This window comes from Phyllostomus discolor, chromosome 1 (genome assembly GCF_004126475.2).
Source record: "Phyllostomus discolor isolate MPI-MPIP mPhyDis1 chromosome 1, mPhyDis1.pri.v3, whole genome shotgun sequence".
Taxonomy (NCBI): Eukaryota; Metazoa; Chordata; class Mammalia; order Chiroptera; family Phyllostomidae; genus Phyllostomus; species Phyllostomus discolor.
The window spans coordinates 146,718,008-146,734,387 of NC_040903.2; the positions used below are offsets into that span (position 1 = coordinate 146,718,008).

General features: G+C 40.4%; 1 protein-coding gene and 1 pseudogene across 6 annotated transcripts; one reads left to right on the forward strand and one right to left on the reverse strand.

The window, feature by feature from the left end:
• Positions 1–2,696: 2,696 nt before the first annotated feature.
• Positions 2,697–15,701, reverse strand: PARP2 (poly(ADP-ribose) polymerase 2). Of its 6 annotated transcripts, none has more exons than XM_036031091.1 (16): positions 15,573–15,701; positions 13,991–14,137; positions 13,632–13,702; positions 12,739–12,789; positions 8,337–8,433; positions 7,849–7,924; positions 7,199–7,301; positions 5,980–6,142; positions 5,590–5,728; positions 4,747–4,810; positions 4,532–4,666; positions 4,133–4,260; positions 3,879–3,978; positions 3,428–3,526; positions 3,078–3,202; positions 2,697–2,961 (listed from the first exon to the last, which is right to left on the reverse strand). In XM_036031091.1, the coding sequence occupies exons 1-16, from the start codon at positions 15,616–15,618 to the stop codon at positions 2,802–2,804; spliced, it is 1,704 nt and encodes a 567-aa protein (XP_035886984.1). In that variant the 5' UTR covers positions 15,619–15,701; the 3' UTR covers positions 2,697–2,801. The 6 variants fall into 6 exon arrangements, with proteins under 6 accessions (XP_035886984.1, XP_035886976.1, XP_035887001.1 ...); XM_036031083.1 differs by having other exon boundaries at positions 13,982–14,137; XM_036031108.1 differs by having other exon boundaries at positions 13,982–14,098; positions 15,573–15,695.
• On the forward strand, positions 14,431–14,793 carry LOC114490356 (annotated as a pseudogene).
• Positions 15,702–16,380: the final 679 nt, after the last annotated feature.

Sequence of the window (16,380 nt, forward strand, 5' to 3'; positions counted from 1 at the left end):
CATTTACACAATGGAATACTATGCAGCAGAAAGAAAGGAGCTCCTACCCTTTCACAACAGCATGGATGAAACTGGGGAGTATTATGCTAAGTGAAATAAGCCAGGTGGTGAAAGACAAATACCATATGATTTTACCTATAAGTGGAACCTAATCAACAAAACAAACAAGCAAGCAAAATATAACCAGAAACACTGAAATTAAGAACACACAGTAATCAGAGGGGAAGAGGGAGAGCGATAATGGGGGAAAATAGGGATAGTGCCATCAAGGAACATGTATAAAGCACACATGGACAAAGCCAAAGGTGGTGGGTTTGAGGGTGGTAGGTGGGGATGGGTGGGGTGGAGGGTGTGGTGGGGGGAAAATGGAGACAATTGCACTTGAACAACAATAAAAAAATCATTATTAAAAAATAAGATGTGCATATAGCAATGGACTATTATTACTCAGCCATTAAAAGGAATTAATATCTTGCCATTTGTGACAAAAAAAAAAGAAAAAGAAAAAAAATAAGTTGATCATAGATGCATGAGTTTATTTCTGGATTCTCATTTTTATTGGTTAATATGTCATCCTTATGCTAGTACCACACTTTTGATTACTATAGTACTGGTAATAAGTTTTGAAATCAAGAAGTGTGAATCCTCCAACTTTGTTCTTTTTCAAGATTGTTTTGGCTATTCCATGTCCCTTTGTAATTCCATATGAATTTTAGGTTTTTTGTCCATTTGTGCAAAAAAGGCTGTTGGAATTTTGACAGGAATTTCATGGAATCTATAGATTCCTTTGGGGAGCATTATCATAATATTAAGTCTCCTAATCCATGAACAGTGTCTTTCCATTTATTTATGTCTTCAATTTCTTTCAACAATGTACTAGAGTTTTAAATGTAGCAGTTTTACACCTCTCTGGTTAACTCTATTTCTTATTATTTTTATATTTTGATGCTACTGTAAGTGGAATTATTTTCTCAATTTCATTTTCAGTTCATTGCATGTATAGAAAATTGAATTTTCTATATTGATTTTGTATCCTGCAACCTTGGTGAACTTATTACCTCTAATTTCTTTTTGTGTATGTGTATTCTTTAGGGCTTTTTGTACATATTAGATTGTATGATCTTAAAATATATAGTTTTACCTCTTCCTTTTCAATCTGGATGCCTTTTTATTCTCTTTTTCTTATATAATTACTATGGCTAGAACTCCATAAAACACTGAACGAAGTATTAAGCACAGGCGTTTTTGGTCTTGTTCCTGATCTTAGGGGGAAAGCTTTCAGTCTTGCTGTGGGTTTTTCACAGATGTCCTTTATTAAGTTGAAGAAGTTCCCCTCACTCTGAGTTTGTTGAATATTTATCATGAAAGGGTATTGGATTTTGCCAAATGCTTTTTTGGATCTAATAGGATGGTTATGTCTTTCATCGGTCGATTTTCACCTGTTGAACCAATGTTGCATTCCCAGGACCTCATTTGCTCATGGTGTATAATCTTTTTTATAGGTTGCTGGTTTAAGCTTGATAATTTTTTTTTTTTGCATCTATGTTTTTTTTTAAGTGTATACTTTAAAAAAATGTTTTTTAAAGATTTTACTTATTTATTTTTAGAGAGGGAAGGGAGGGAGATAGAGAGAGAGAGAGAGAAACATCAATGTGTGGTTGCTGGGGGTTATGGCCTGCAACCCAGGCATGTACCCTGGCTGGGAATTGAACCTGGGACACTTTGGTTCCCAGCCTGTGCTCAATCCACTGAGCTATGCCAGCCAGGGCTTGCATCTATGTTCTTAAGAGATACTGGTATATAGTTTGTTTTTCTTGTGATATCTTTACCTGATTTTGGTTTCATATGGCCTTATAAAATGAGTTAGAAAGTACTCCCTTCTCTTCTACTTTTTGGAAAAGTGTGTAGTCTACTTAGTTTTAAAAGCAGCAATCTTTCAGTGGATGAATATATTTAACTAGTTCCTTATCTATGGATCTTTTTGCATATAACAATGCTACAGTGACATCATCTATATAAACATATACATCTGTAATTTTTACAGGGTGTATACATTTTATATTTTTTAGTTAATTAAATTTTTTGTAGAGAATAAACTTTTTATTCACTCTCCAAGAAAGGAGAGGGGCATGGTGTAGACAGATACACCAGCAAATTAATTAATTTTTGAATAAGGATACACTTACTGATTTTAGAGAGGGGGGAAGGGCAGAAACATTGAGGAAGGAGAAAAACATCAACCAGTTGCCTCTTGTACCCCAACTGGGGACTGAGCAGGCAACCCAGGTATGTGCCCTGACTGGGAATCAAACATATGACCTTTTAATTTATGGGATGATTCTCAACCAAATGAGCCACACTGGCCAGGGCAGGGTGTGTGCATTTTATATTTTGATAGATATTGGTAGTCTGGTCTCTAAAAAGTTACAGGCCTTTATTTCCATTTAAATAACCTTTGCCCTGGCCAGGTAGCTCAGTCGGTTAGCATGTGGTCCTAATACACTAAGGTTGCAGGTTTGATCCCCGATCAGGGCACATACAAGATGCAACCAGTGAATGCATAAATAAGTGGAACAACAAACAGATGTTCCTCACTCTTCTTTCCTCTCTCTAAAATCAATAAAAAATAAAAATAAAGACATACTAACATCAGAAGAAAGATGTGCTTGCAGAAGTAAACCCAAAGAAGTCCGTGGTAGATTTATAATATATTTATTACATAAAATACAAGAAAGTTAAAAGTACAACATTGCCTATTTTGTTGCTTAAAGATATCTTCTCTGGTTTATTTAATATCAATGTTACCACAGCTGCAGGAAATTAAATCGAACCTTTAGAAGGTATCGCATGCGGACCTGGTTGGAGTTATAGACAATAAATTCATTGTAGTTGAGGGTATAACCATCTGGATTCAGAATTCCTGTGTCATGTGCTGGTCCTAAGGGCACTGTACTCCCATTCCTGCCAAATGGAGGAGAATATGTCAACATCTGCCTCTGTTCAGAAGCTGGAATAGAGAAAGTAGAGTCCTACTAGCAGAAAGAACTTTTCTGGTCGTGCAGGCTCTGAGTACTTACAGCGTGACGAAGCTCGAGGGACTGGGAGCCATCTTGCCCAGCCCTTTGGTGCTGTGTTTACCCTGAAGTAATCCTTCTGCCTCTGGATTGGCCTCTAGTAGCTCATTACACTGACCTAGAGCTACCTGCAAAGAAACAGATCTTTGAATGCCCACATCCTGCTGAAAATTGGATGGTTCTAAAGCCAACAAAAAGTCCCATCAGTACTTTCTTCCCCTATGGCAGAGGAATCTAATGCAGTGGAAATTGTACTTGACTCCCCTCTTAAAGAGTTCTCTGGCAGTCAAACTTTTCTTTGGAAAAATATGAATAAAAAAATAAAGATCAAAGATATGTTCCTTCTGCCTTACCTCTGACAAGAGCAGTAGTCCAGTATCCTTTAGGCGAGAGGCAAAGCAGTAATTGGCACTCTTAGAAGACATGTCAGCAAAGTAGATTCCTTTTCCAAACTGAAATATATAAACAAACACCAAGGTCAGCTGCTTAACCTATTGCGTTAGAAGGGAGGCTCATACCACTGACCCTGTGTTTCTCTAATCTTAAACACAACAGAGATTCTTTTCCATTTCCCCTCATAGTTTTGGTCTAGAGAAGCTAGAAGCATTGGTGAATCTCTGCTTTCTGGGGGGAAAGAATGGATGTATTCAGGGATTTAAATAATGAGGGACACAGTAAAAAAGTGAGCTAGTTTAATGCTTGGGAAGGGCACTGCTAATCATAATCTAGGGGGAAAAAAAGGACTGAGAAAATTATTGTATCCTTTTCACTTGTACCTCTTTCCAGGGTCCAATTCCTACTCACCATATAACCTGTGATGGGAGCCTCAGGTGGGGCAATTTGAAGCCCGTGGCTCAGGATTCCTACCCAGTTACTCAGCCTGGAACCGTGCCATAGCAGCATCCTAAGGAAAAGCCATTATTATTGTAGTCTCTTTTGCTCTCCTGCAAACATAGGCTATAAGCATAAAAGAGCTATCTCTGCCATCCTTCTCTTAAGTTCCATAACTGCACTTCAGGCAAGGGAATGTCTTTGCAAACCCAAAGCTAAACTGAGACCTGTTATGAAGGTCCTCTCTGAAGGCTTCTTTCTCACCCTCCTTTTCTACTTCAAAAACATCCAGCAAGGTCATGGTATAGTCACTGTGTGTGGGAGCATGGGTAGACAGCAGGTACTGGGAAATCACCTGTGAAAAAGAATGAAAGAAATTGCCAATGTGGACTCTATGAGACCAAGCTAAGCTGAAGAACTTGAGGGCCTGGGTATAAGCTGGCAGACCTTTCTGCTCCCAAATGGTCTCATAAAGCACTCAGAAAGAGCTCTACCTCCCGAAGTTTCTAGTAAATAGAAATTCTGCCCTATACAAAAGTTTGCTCTTAACCAGAAGTAGCCAGAGAACAGTGGGGTGGGGAAGGGTAGGTCTTAAAGATATGAAAATAAATGATCCTTTGTCTTACTTTGAACTCATAACTTTCATGGTCTAAAGGGCGCAAGGCACAGTGTAGTTTTCTATAGTGTTGGTCCAATGGATGTTCTGGGTTTTGCAGCTCAGTCTTCACCAGCTTAATGGCAATTTCAATGTCTCCCAAAGCCTGACAAGGTGAGATATAGAATCAAATGGGAAGAAACTGGGACAAGAGATTTAATACTTCCCCATCCACACATCTCTCACCTCTAGTAGTTGTACTTTTTCTGATAGTTCTTTCTCTGTCCGTATTAATGGAGGAGTACGGAGTCTAAGGACAGATGTATAACCCATAATAAGTCTCTTATGTGTGGCACATGACTGAAAACAACAGACTAAAGATAGGGCCTTTAGAAAAGGTATGAGAAATGGAGGTTCTCCTTGAAAGAGAGACAGAGAGAGAGAGAGAAATCTGTAGAGATTTTAACTTCTAAACATACAGAGATATGATGTATATACTCTGAGTAGCATAAAACAAACTATAAGATTTTGACATTTGAGACTAGAGTTGAAATTCTTTTTTATGGGATGCTTTTTAAAAAATAAGGTACATTGCCATCAATAAGAAATAGTTTTGGTATAGTCCTGTCTAGAAGCAGAAGTAGACCACTCAGGGTTATTTCTAGTTTGCAAAGCTCTATAAAGCAATAGACTAAATAAGCACAAGAATACAGAATCAACAATGATAAATTAATTTACATACCTAACATTTGAGTTCACAGAAATGGTGTTAGTGTGGTTATAGTCACTTTTAAAAGACAGGAAATAGGGGGTGATATGATTGAAGGTGCTTGTTGGTTGGATAGCTAAACCCATTCTCTCTTGAGTTAGTAACTTCTACTTGGTCAGAGAATAGGATTGTAATCAGGCCAGGAGACTGCACTCCATATCTGTAAGCTGATTAATTAGGCTATCTATAAATCATTTTGGCTCTATATCAATTCAAGATGATACAGAATTGAAAGACTAAGAAGATTATTATAGTTGCTGGAGTGATGCAAAGGATAAACTGGGTAGAAGACCAAAGCGAAGTAACAGTACAGGCCATACCCAAAGTCATGAGGGATCCTGGTGTAGAACTCATTGCACGCTTCGACAAGGGCTCGTCCTTGTTGGCCAGCCCGAATACAATCCTCAATCTTCTTAAGAGACTCGTAACCCGCCTTGATTTGTGCCACTGTCAGTTTCCCTGTAGACCCAACAAGAGATCAGCATGCACAACTGAAGTTCCATCCTGTAAACTGTATTTCTGTCCTGCATAACAGACTCTCACCTTTCAGCTTTCAAAATAGTTCCTCTTCCCTCCATACAACCCCTCACCCCAAACCTCTTTTTCTTCATTACTATCAGCAAGCTTTCAGCCATCATGGTGATGAACGATCCTGTTAAAGGAACTACAAAATAGGAAGACAGTATGTAGGACAAAATCTGAAGTCCTACCAAGTGGAGCTTTCTTGGTATCGTATTTCATTTCTACCATCATCTCTTCCATGGCCTGGACATTACAGATCAACTTTATCAGCTCCTGTACACGAAGATCTAGCTGTGACTCTGGTTTCAGGGGGGATTTAAGAGATTCTTCTTTTTTTGTTTCCTCTTCATTCTATAGCCAAAAAATAAACAAATAATAAAATTGAAAAGGATCTCTTTTAAGCTCCCTGCAAGGACTGGCTCTACAATATCCCTGGCAAGTGAACATCAGACTCCTCTTGAACACAGGCCATCCCAGTTAGAGTACTCAGTATGACTTCCACCTTCTAGTCCTATTCTGCCTCCCATTGTTAAACACTCAGAATAAGGCTAAAAGCCCTTCTGATACAATATCATTAAGTATGTAAGACAGCTATTGTGTCTTATCTTCTCATTTTAAAAAGACTAAGATTTCTGCCCTGGCTGGTGTGGCTCAGTGGATTGAATACCGGCCTGGGAACCAAAGGATCACTGGTTTGATTCCCAGTCAGGACACATGCCTGGGTTATGGGTCAGGTCCCCACTAGGGGGCGTGCAAGAGGCAACCACACATTAATGTTTTTCTCCCTCTTTATCCTTCCCTTCCCCCCTCTCTAAAAATCAATAAATAACATCTTAGAAAAAAAAAGACTAAGATTTCTCCAGCACAGTTTTCAACATCCTGTTTGTACTTCGGTTTGATTACATTGTTTTTACTGTAGTATATAGGATGGGGCAAAAGTAAGTTTACAGTTGTGAGTACACGAAACAGTTTATCCTTATATTATTGTTTACTAATTATTGTATTATTTTCCATATGAACAACTGTCACCCTGCTTTGCTCCACCCTGTATAACCAGAAGTGAAGACAACTTTCAGTGTAGTTTTATCCGTTTGACTGTTTATTACTCCTCTCTTGATTGATAGCATTAAACTTCTGGAAACAGGACCTAAGATTTCATAAGAACCGTAGTAAATAACACATACTAGAAAAGCATATTTATCCTCATTCTACAGCCCCTTGAAGAAGATTACAAAGATGAGTGAAAGTTACTCCTGAGGGAACTGTAATCTTTTCTTTGGTAGGAAACGGCAAGACTCCAGATGCTCTGGCCTGTTCTGGTCTAGGACCTGACCTAAGTCATTCTGCTGGACTTCACCCTGGCTAAGAGGAAATGGTTTTTCCCCTAAATGTACAGTCAGAGTTTACCTGAGCATTGGTGGTATAGTCCATTTGTACCATATCATATTTTCCAGGCACCTTCTCAAACTTCTCACGATCCTCCCAATTGTTTTTTGTTTTGTCAAAGAATCTGTAGAGTACAAGGTGGTGAGAAAATCTTACCAATAAGGGTCTACTACTAGGGACAGGCTTACTATTGTTTCCTTAGAGCATCTCCAAATTTTATTTCCCACAACATAGCTCTTTATACATCAACTTTCCATAAATCTGGATTCTCAATTAGGACCCTGAATAAGCAGTAATGCTCTGGAGGTAAAGGGAACCAAAAAAAAGGTGGGGGGAAGGACAGTTGGGCTTCCCAGAGACCCTGGAGCATCACAGAAGTCATTGGAGATATAAGACACAAGATCCCTATCCAATCCCCTTCTGTGAAAGAAACATTTCTCGAGACACCAGAAAGTTATTCATCCATCCATGGTAAAAGTATTGTTTTAGAAGTCTAATTGTATAGTGTCATCCCACTTTCTCCAAATTTCCTAATTGTTGATCATGTGCTAAATATCATATTTATAAATATCACATTGCATAAATATCACATGTGCAAATCACATTTACAAAAGTTTTAAAAATGCATCCAAGAAGAAGATATTTTTTTATACTCATTGCTTAGCACTCACTTATTCTGAAAGATTTCCTTGGCCTTGTCGAGGTCCCCTGAACAAGCCACCAAGTTGTGCTGCCCCATTTTCCCAACTGCAAAGTAAGTGCCACACATAAGTCTGGTCCCCTAATCCAAGAAGTGTTCTCTAATAGTAACAAGCCAGCTGTCTAAGGTTTATGCTTAGCATCTAACAAATGGGCAGGATGGGGAGAAGGAAAAGGAGAAAGGCTGAGGGAGGCTTAGTTACCTGCTAACTGCCATAGTCCATGAGCAGCACTAGCAGACTAATCACAAAGAGTTCTGACTCTCAACAGGCTGCTCATAGTTTTTCCAGTGGGAACTTCCTAATGAAAATGCCTGCCATTCCCCAATTACAGAAAGCACAATTTGATTCTTAAGCTCCTCCCAGGTTATAGAGCCTGCGTTCCACCAAATTTAACTCTCACTAACTTGCTTCTAGCTTTCTGAAGGAGAACTCAGAAAATCCATAGTAAAAGTCATTACCTCGGCCCCATCTCATCCAAACACTGAAGTTCCTCTGGGCATCATCTTCTAACAGCTGAATCAGGTAGTACTTATTGTTGTTGAACTGGAGATTGGTCTATGATGAGTGAGACAAATATAAAACAACAGAGGTTTGCAAATAGAAGCAGCATAAACCAATGACTCTTCCTTGGTCAGAAGTGCCAGTAATTGCTATAAGGAAAAGGAGAGCATGGGGCAAGGCAATTAGATTCCTGTAAAACTAAGGATTTAAGGGAGGATTAGGATTTCTGTATTAAAATTTGGATCCCTAGGAATTAAAACTGTGGTTTGGCAGCTTCCTGAAACATTCCACTCAACCTCAAAAATCCCCTATTGAATGGCTCCTGTTTTTCTCCTGCCTCAGCTCCTTCCATACATACTTCTTAGGCCATAAGTGTTTTTCCAGCTCCCAATCCATTCCCAATAATTAGTTTTCAAATGAAAATAATTTTGATGCCTCAGAGGTCTGTAACTATGATGCTTATTTGTTTAGACAATTTACTGTTTAACAGTTCTACTTAGAACTTTGTTTTGTCAGCGGCAGCAATTTCACAATGAGCTGAGAGCAGGACAATGTTAGGAAGGGACAGAGGATAGGCAGAAACCAGTGCCACGTGGGTCCCATACCTAATGTGATGTGACTTGGAGACATCTGGAGAGAATGTGATTAGTATCTTAAAAGAGGTATACAGTAAGTAACGTATTCAGAGTGAAGAGAGGGAGTAGTCCATGACAGGAATAGCAGCTTGAGCTATAAGGTCGAGTCCTGGTTATTCAGGCCCTCTTTTTAAGTGAGCTGTCCCTTCCTACCTTCTGTCTGTTCACATTATAAAGTGATAGGATGTTAGAATAAAAAGGGGCCTTAATCCCTGTCCAGGTAGCTCAGTTGGTTAGAGCATTATCCTGATGCACCAAGATTGCAGGTTTGATCCCGTCAGGATACATACAAAAAAAGGGTCCTTAAGATCTTTTCTATCTGCCTGTGATACATTATGTGAAAGAAGTAGTAACAAAGGAACACTAGGTAGCTGTTAAAATTATATATGATCAATCAATAAGTTCATATATGAGGATATATATTCAGGATATATAATTTAACCAGGCCAATGTATTATCTATTCAAAATAATAAATATAAACAAAGAAAAGGTTAATTAATAAGAAAAAATTAACAAATTTAACATAAAAATTTAAAACTTCAATAAGGGCAAAAAGTATACCACAAAGAAAATCAAAAGGTAATAGGTAAATATAGCTTGCCTCCTCACACAACCACATCAAAATTACAACTAAAATAAAGAACAACCATCACTCAGAACTGTCAGAAATCAAGGTGAATGGAAGTCTGACAACTACGGAATTAAAGAAACTACATCCATCCAGACTGGTAGGAGGGGTGGATATGCAGAACAGGATGGTCCCATATCCACATGTGGTAGATGAAAATCGGGAGGGATATCTTGGGAGGAGGAGTCCCAGCCCCATACCATGCCCCCAGCCCAGGGTTTCAGGAACAGAAAAATAAGTCCCCATAACTTCTGGCTCCAAAAATCAATGGAGATTGAGTTGACGGAAGAAACTTCTGGAGTCTCAAGCAGTTCCTCTTAAAAACCTGCACACAGACATACTCAGACTCATCCCTCTGAGCTCCAGCACCAGGGTAGCAACTTGAAAGGCACCAGTGGCATATGGGGAGGAACTGAAGTGTCTGGCATCAAGGTCAGAGCTGAGGACAGCTTTCTCCCAGACAGAAAGGCAGGCAGAGATCATTGTCCCTTTTCTCAGCCCTCCCCCCAACACAGCCACAAAGCTGGCAGGAGGATGCCATACCCGAGAATCTATCAATGTGGCCAACACTGTTTGCCCAACTCTGGAGATCCCTTGAGACTCTATCACACCCAACTTATGGGCCAATTCAAACTGTTAACTGTGACTTTTCTATATGAGTGGCTGTTCTTGGCTCATGCTTCACAACTTCCTAAATCCTATCAAACAAGCAACAGCCAGCCTCAGTGGGTCCCTAGCCCTTATACCTCTTGCTAAGAGGCCCCAGGCCTGACCCTAGCAGCAGCCAGCTTAGATTCACAGCTTGGCTTTGCCTGGGAATCTCCAAGCCCAGCATAAGTAGCAGCCATCTCACATTGCTTTATAGGTCAGGTAGGGTGGCCTCAGGCAGAACACCGGTGGCGGACTGACCTTTATTTACACCACCCAGGAAACACCAGGGCCCATGCACCCAGGGGATAGCTACAGACCATGTCGGAGCACCACCACCCTGGCCCTGCACAGCTGGTCCTCTGCAGAGGGTGGAGGTTGGTGGTCAGTGGTCACAGCCAGTCTTTGCAGTTGACTGGCTTGGGTAAATCCCTCCCATTAACCTGTCAACAGTAATCACGACTCAACTACAAGAGGAGCGTGTACTCAGCCCACACAAAGGGCACACCTTGAGTACCCAGCTTGGGTGATGGGGGGGCTCTGCCAGTGGACCCTACAGGACACCTACTACATTAGGCCACAATACCAAGACATGGAGTCATAGCGACTCTACCTAATACATAGAAACCATAGAAACAAACATGGGGAGGCTTTCAAAATGAGGAGACAAGGAAACATGACCCAAATGGAAGAACAGATCAAAACTCCAGAAAAAGAACTAAGCAAAATGGAGATAAGCAATCTATCAGATGCAGAGCTCCAAACACTGGTTATAAGGATGCTCAAGGAACTTAGTGAGGACCTCAAAGGAAGAAAAAAGATCCAATCAGAATTGAAGGAAACACTAATTAAAATAAAAAACAATTTACAGGGAAACAACAGTAGAGTAGATGAAGCCAAGAATCAAATTAATGATTTGGAACATAAGGAAGCAAAAAACAACCTATCAGAACAACAAGAAGAAAACAGAATTCAAAAACTGAGGATACTATAAGCAGCCTCTGAAATAACTTCATGCATTCCAACACTCACATCATAGGGGTACCAGAAGTAGAAGAGAAAGAGCAAGAAACTGGAAATCTACTTGAAAAAATAATGAAAGAAAAATTCCCTAATTTGGTAGAGGAAATAGACATGCAAGTCCAGGAAGCACAGAGAGTCCTAAACAAGATGGGTGCAAGAGGCCCACTCCAAGACACATCATATTTAAAACGTTAAAGGTTAAGGAAAAAGAATCTTAAAAGCAGCAAGAGAAAAGAAGTTAATTACCTACTAGGGAGTTCCTGTAAGACTGTCAACTGACTTCTCAAAAGAAAATTTTCAGGCTAGAAGGGACTGGCAAGAAATATTCAAAGTCATGAAAAGCAGGGACCTATAGTCAAGGTTTTTCTACCTGGCAAAGATACCAAAAGGCAGATAAAGAACTCACAGACAAGAAAAAACTAAAGGAGTTTATCATCACCAAACCTTTATTATATAACATTTTAAACCATTAAAATGTTAAAGAGACTTATTTAAGAAAAAGATCAAAACTATGAACAATAAAATGGTAATAAATACATATCTATGAACAACTGAATCTAAAAAACAAACTAAGCAAACAACAGACAGAATCATGGATACAGAGAGCAGTCTGATGGTTGCCTGATGGGATGGGGGTTATGGGGGTTATGGTGAAGAAGTGAGCATATTAGGAGATACAAATAGCCCTGGCTGGTGTGGCTCAGTGGATTGAGTGCTGGCCTGTAAGCCAAAGGGTCGCTGGATTGATTTCCAGTAAGGGCACATGCCTAAGTTGCAGACCAGGTCAGGTCCCCAGGCTGGGGGGCACTTGAGAAGCAAAAGCAACCACACATTGATGTTTCCCTTTGTCCTTCCCTTCCCTTCTGTCTAAAATAAATAAATAAATAAACAAACAAATAAATAAATAAAATCCTAAGGGAAAAATAATGCAATACCTAAGTAGTCAGGGACACTGACCTCTTTTCCATTAGACTGTCAAATAAAAAAAATGACAAAAGGCAATACAACAATAGCCATCTGGTGTGCATGAATCAAAGTAATACCTATTTTTTTTTTCAGATCGGCAAAAATATATGACATATTCTTTGGTGTGTCGCAGAATTTTAGTAATTAGTTTATGTGTGCCATGAGATGAAAACCGTTGAAAATTACTGTCACAGACAAAAGACTATACTCCATATAATATAAAGTTCCTTGAAGCCTAGAAAAAGACCAACAACCTGTCAGAAAATGTGCAAAATGATATGAACAGTGAGCTCATAGGTTCAGTAAAAGACCAGAAATCTCCAAAAAGATCTGCTTCTTATTGAGGACTCCACTATTAGATAGACTGTGCTAGGGAAAATGTGGCTATTATAACAGACTCCAGAATTCAATAATTACCAACAAGAAATTCTGATAAATAGAATGGGTTCTCTCCTTACCTGATTTAGCATGACATCATACACATCATTCCCTTCAGAGTAGATATGGGCCTAGAGAGAAAAGAAAAAACTGACATTTGTATAGTCTTGATGAGATCCTAAGTGAGGCTCTAAATGTTCTTATGTCTCAAGGTGTCATTCTCCAGCACTACGAACACCCATCTTCCAGGGAAAAAAATGCAAAAGTATGTTCTTTCACACATAAGCTGTCCTTCCTATAATAAAAAACATGTTGCCTTTTTGTAATTACAAAAACACAAATAATTCTAAGTCAGTTAAAGAAAACCTGCCCTTGCCTTGGCTGGTGTGGCTCAGGTGGTTGGGGCGTTTCCCATAAACTGAAGGGTCACAGGTTCAATTCACAGTTGAGGTGTGCCTGGTTTGAGGGTTTGGTCCCTAGTCCAGGGTGTGAGTAAGAGACAGCCAGTCAATGTTTCTCTCCCTCTCTCTCTCACTTTCTTAGCCCCTCTCTAAAATCAATAAGCATGCCCTCTGGTGAAGATTAAATAAATAAATAAATAAATAAGACCATGGCTTAAAAAAAAGAAAACCTGCTCCTTTGTATTCTTCAAATCTTTTTCCTATTCATCAGTAACTCATGCCATACCAGGGCACAGTTTATCTCTTCCTTGATAATGATATAAGTTTCTAATTGAGAAAGAAAATGAAGTATGGAAAGCTGAGGACAGCTCCAGAAGTTAACCATGTTAAAAACACCCTGATTATGAACCTCTAACCCCACCTCTCCCATCTCTTAGCCTTGAAGAAAATTAATCACTAATAATATTTTGGCAAGGATTTGTAAAACAAATACTAGCAAGGTTCCAGATGAGAATCCCAATAACTACAGTACACTGGTCTCTGAGAAATCAATGGGTTCAGGAATCTCTTACCTTCCCCACCTTGGAGGTGCACTCCGGGTCCACAGGAGCTTTGCCTTTTAACAGCAAGGTCTTCACAGACTCTGAGGAAAGGCAGACATGTATATGTCTACTTGCATGGGAATCAAGTTAGAAACCTGTCATAATTAACTTTGCCCTTCCCAAGCAGTCCTCATCTGCCTAGCCTCAGTCTGTCTCAAATCATGAAACTGAAGGTTCCAAGAAAATGCTATGCCCAAAAGATGGAAAGTTATTGTGGCTTGAAGAAGGAAGAAAAAAGAGTTGAATGAACAAGATATCCTCCACCCTTACTCCTTCCAGAGACTTTCTTGCTGGCACAAGTCCTCTCTGGCCTCCCACACTAGGCTGACCTTGCTTGTCTTCCGCTCTGTCCTTGTCAGCCTTTCCTCCAGCCACAGGCTCCTTTTTCACCCCATGCCTCTGGCAATTTCGAGTTTTCTTGGCAGGAGAAGGGTCATCTGTAACTGTATTGTCAGTTTTATTTGATGCTATAGAAAGCAAAACAAAGAATGAGTACACAGTAAATATAATCCTACTTTGGAAAAACACTATCTTTTTAAAGAAATGGTTTAGAATGGTTTTGTAAGTTTACAAAGAAATGACAACTCTTAATAACAGTATGAGTAACTGCTTCCTAAATTGCTACTCTAGCCAAAAAATAAAATAAAATGAAAGGCTCTTTCAGGAAGACAGGGTTGCAGCTGCATGGGAGCTCCATCCTGCCTGCTCTTGACTCATGGCTGTTGGCTCTAACGGATGAACAAGTCCATCAAGGGGCCCTGTTGCAGCCATGGCTTTTAAGGATACCAGAAAGACACCAGTGGAACCAGAGGTTGTGATTCATGGAAAAAGAATTTCTCTCCAACCAGCTTCAAGGTAAAATCTTTGGAGAAGGTGTGTGCTGACTTGATCAGAGGTGCACAGGAAAAGAAATCTCAAAGGCCAAGGACCAGTTTGGATGTCTACCAAAACTCTGAGAACCACTACAAGACAAACTCCCTGTGGGGAGGGCTCTAAGACTCGGGACTGGTTTCAGATGAGGATCCACAATCAACTCTTTGATTTGCACAGCCCTTCAGAGATCGTTAAACAGATTACTTTCACCAGTATTGAGCCAGGAGTCAAAGTTGAAGTCACCCTTGCAGATACTTAAACTTTTTAATAAATTGACTATCAGTTTTTTAAAAAGTAAAATGGAAGCATCAGGGCTCTTGTGAGTTCATAGCTTGAGGCATAAGTCTCCTATCCTGCTTATCTGTTTTGTTTACCTGTGTGCCTAAACCCCACAAACTACCCATGCTGGTATGAGATAATGGTTAAGTGGAATGCTCTAGAGTCTTGTGTAGAGCTTACAGCCCAGCTCTGTCTTTTAGCTGTGGAACCTAGCAGAACTTATTTCATCTCCATACCTCAGTTGCTCCAACTGTAAAATTCACAGGAGGACAATAATATTGAATCTGTAGGATCGACCTGTGCATTTAAGAACATGTATTCAATAATAGAGAATACATACCTCATCGATCCTAAGACTTGCGTTTTACTATCTCTGAAACCCGGATGCATCTTACAATGGATGGCATGTAAGCAATGAATCACGTTTTAACTGGAAGGGTTTCTCCTTTCTTAGTGGCACTAAAATAATGATGTTCCTTACAATTAGTTTAATTGGATGACATTAAAGGTATACAATAGTGCTGGCACTGTGTTAGTTGTTACAGGTCCCCAATTCTATAATCCCCAAACCCCTGAAAACCGAAATCTTGCAAAGTATTTGCAAAACTAGTATTAGCAAGTTAGTATTACCAAAACTAGCTTGGCAGCCAAGTGCGGGTCAGGGTGCGACGGAAAGGTAAGAGAGGGGAGGGGCTAGAGTACGGGGCGTCCGACTTCCCGCTCCCCAGCATTCTGCCCCCCCAACAATGAATTCCGAACCTCGCGTCCGACTGCTGCTAGTCCCTCGCCGCCGCCGAGCCGCCATTGTGCCCAAATGTCTACGTCAACAACCCTCTCCTAGGATTCCCCGCCTAGAGTCAGAAGGCGGGAATACCCGGCGCGCTCACGGGCAGGAGGTTGTCCGCAAGGACCGTGCAGGCACCACCCACTGTATTTGCATGTCGCTATGTGTCATGGGAAATTACCATAATCATAAAAGGTCTTGAAGAGTGGGCCTCATATATTTTCCAACACGGCCTAGCTTTCTCCCGTAGGGCGGAGGGAAGCTCATTGGTGGGGCTACGAACTGAGTGCATTTCGTCACTCTACTACGTGTCCCTTGGGAAGGTCTGAGACAAGGGCCAATAGCGACCCTAACAGGGCTCTCCCTGAGCTGCGGGGAGGTGAGTTCCCAGAGAGCGGGCCTTCGTGCGAGGGCAGACTGGGCAGGAGATGCCACGGACTCTCCCCAGTGGAAGGGCCTGGCGGATGCCCCCCTAGCCGGAGCTTGGAACAGACTCACGGCCAGCTAAGTGAGTTCAATGGCTGAGGTGAGGTACTCCACAAGGGGGCCTCATAACCCAATTCAGACTACTCTCCCCCCGTCCTCTTTTACGTTTTGCTTTATGGGTAACAGAATCCAAAAATATGTCCATAATATAGACAATTGTTAAATCTACTTAACAGGCATATAAATATCCGTTATACTTTTCTGTTTTCCTGTATAGGTTGTCATAATAAATTGAAAAATATTAAGGAAACTGATAAATTAATCAAAATAAGGATAACTAAAGAGAAGAGTTAACCA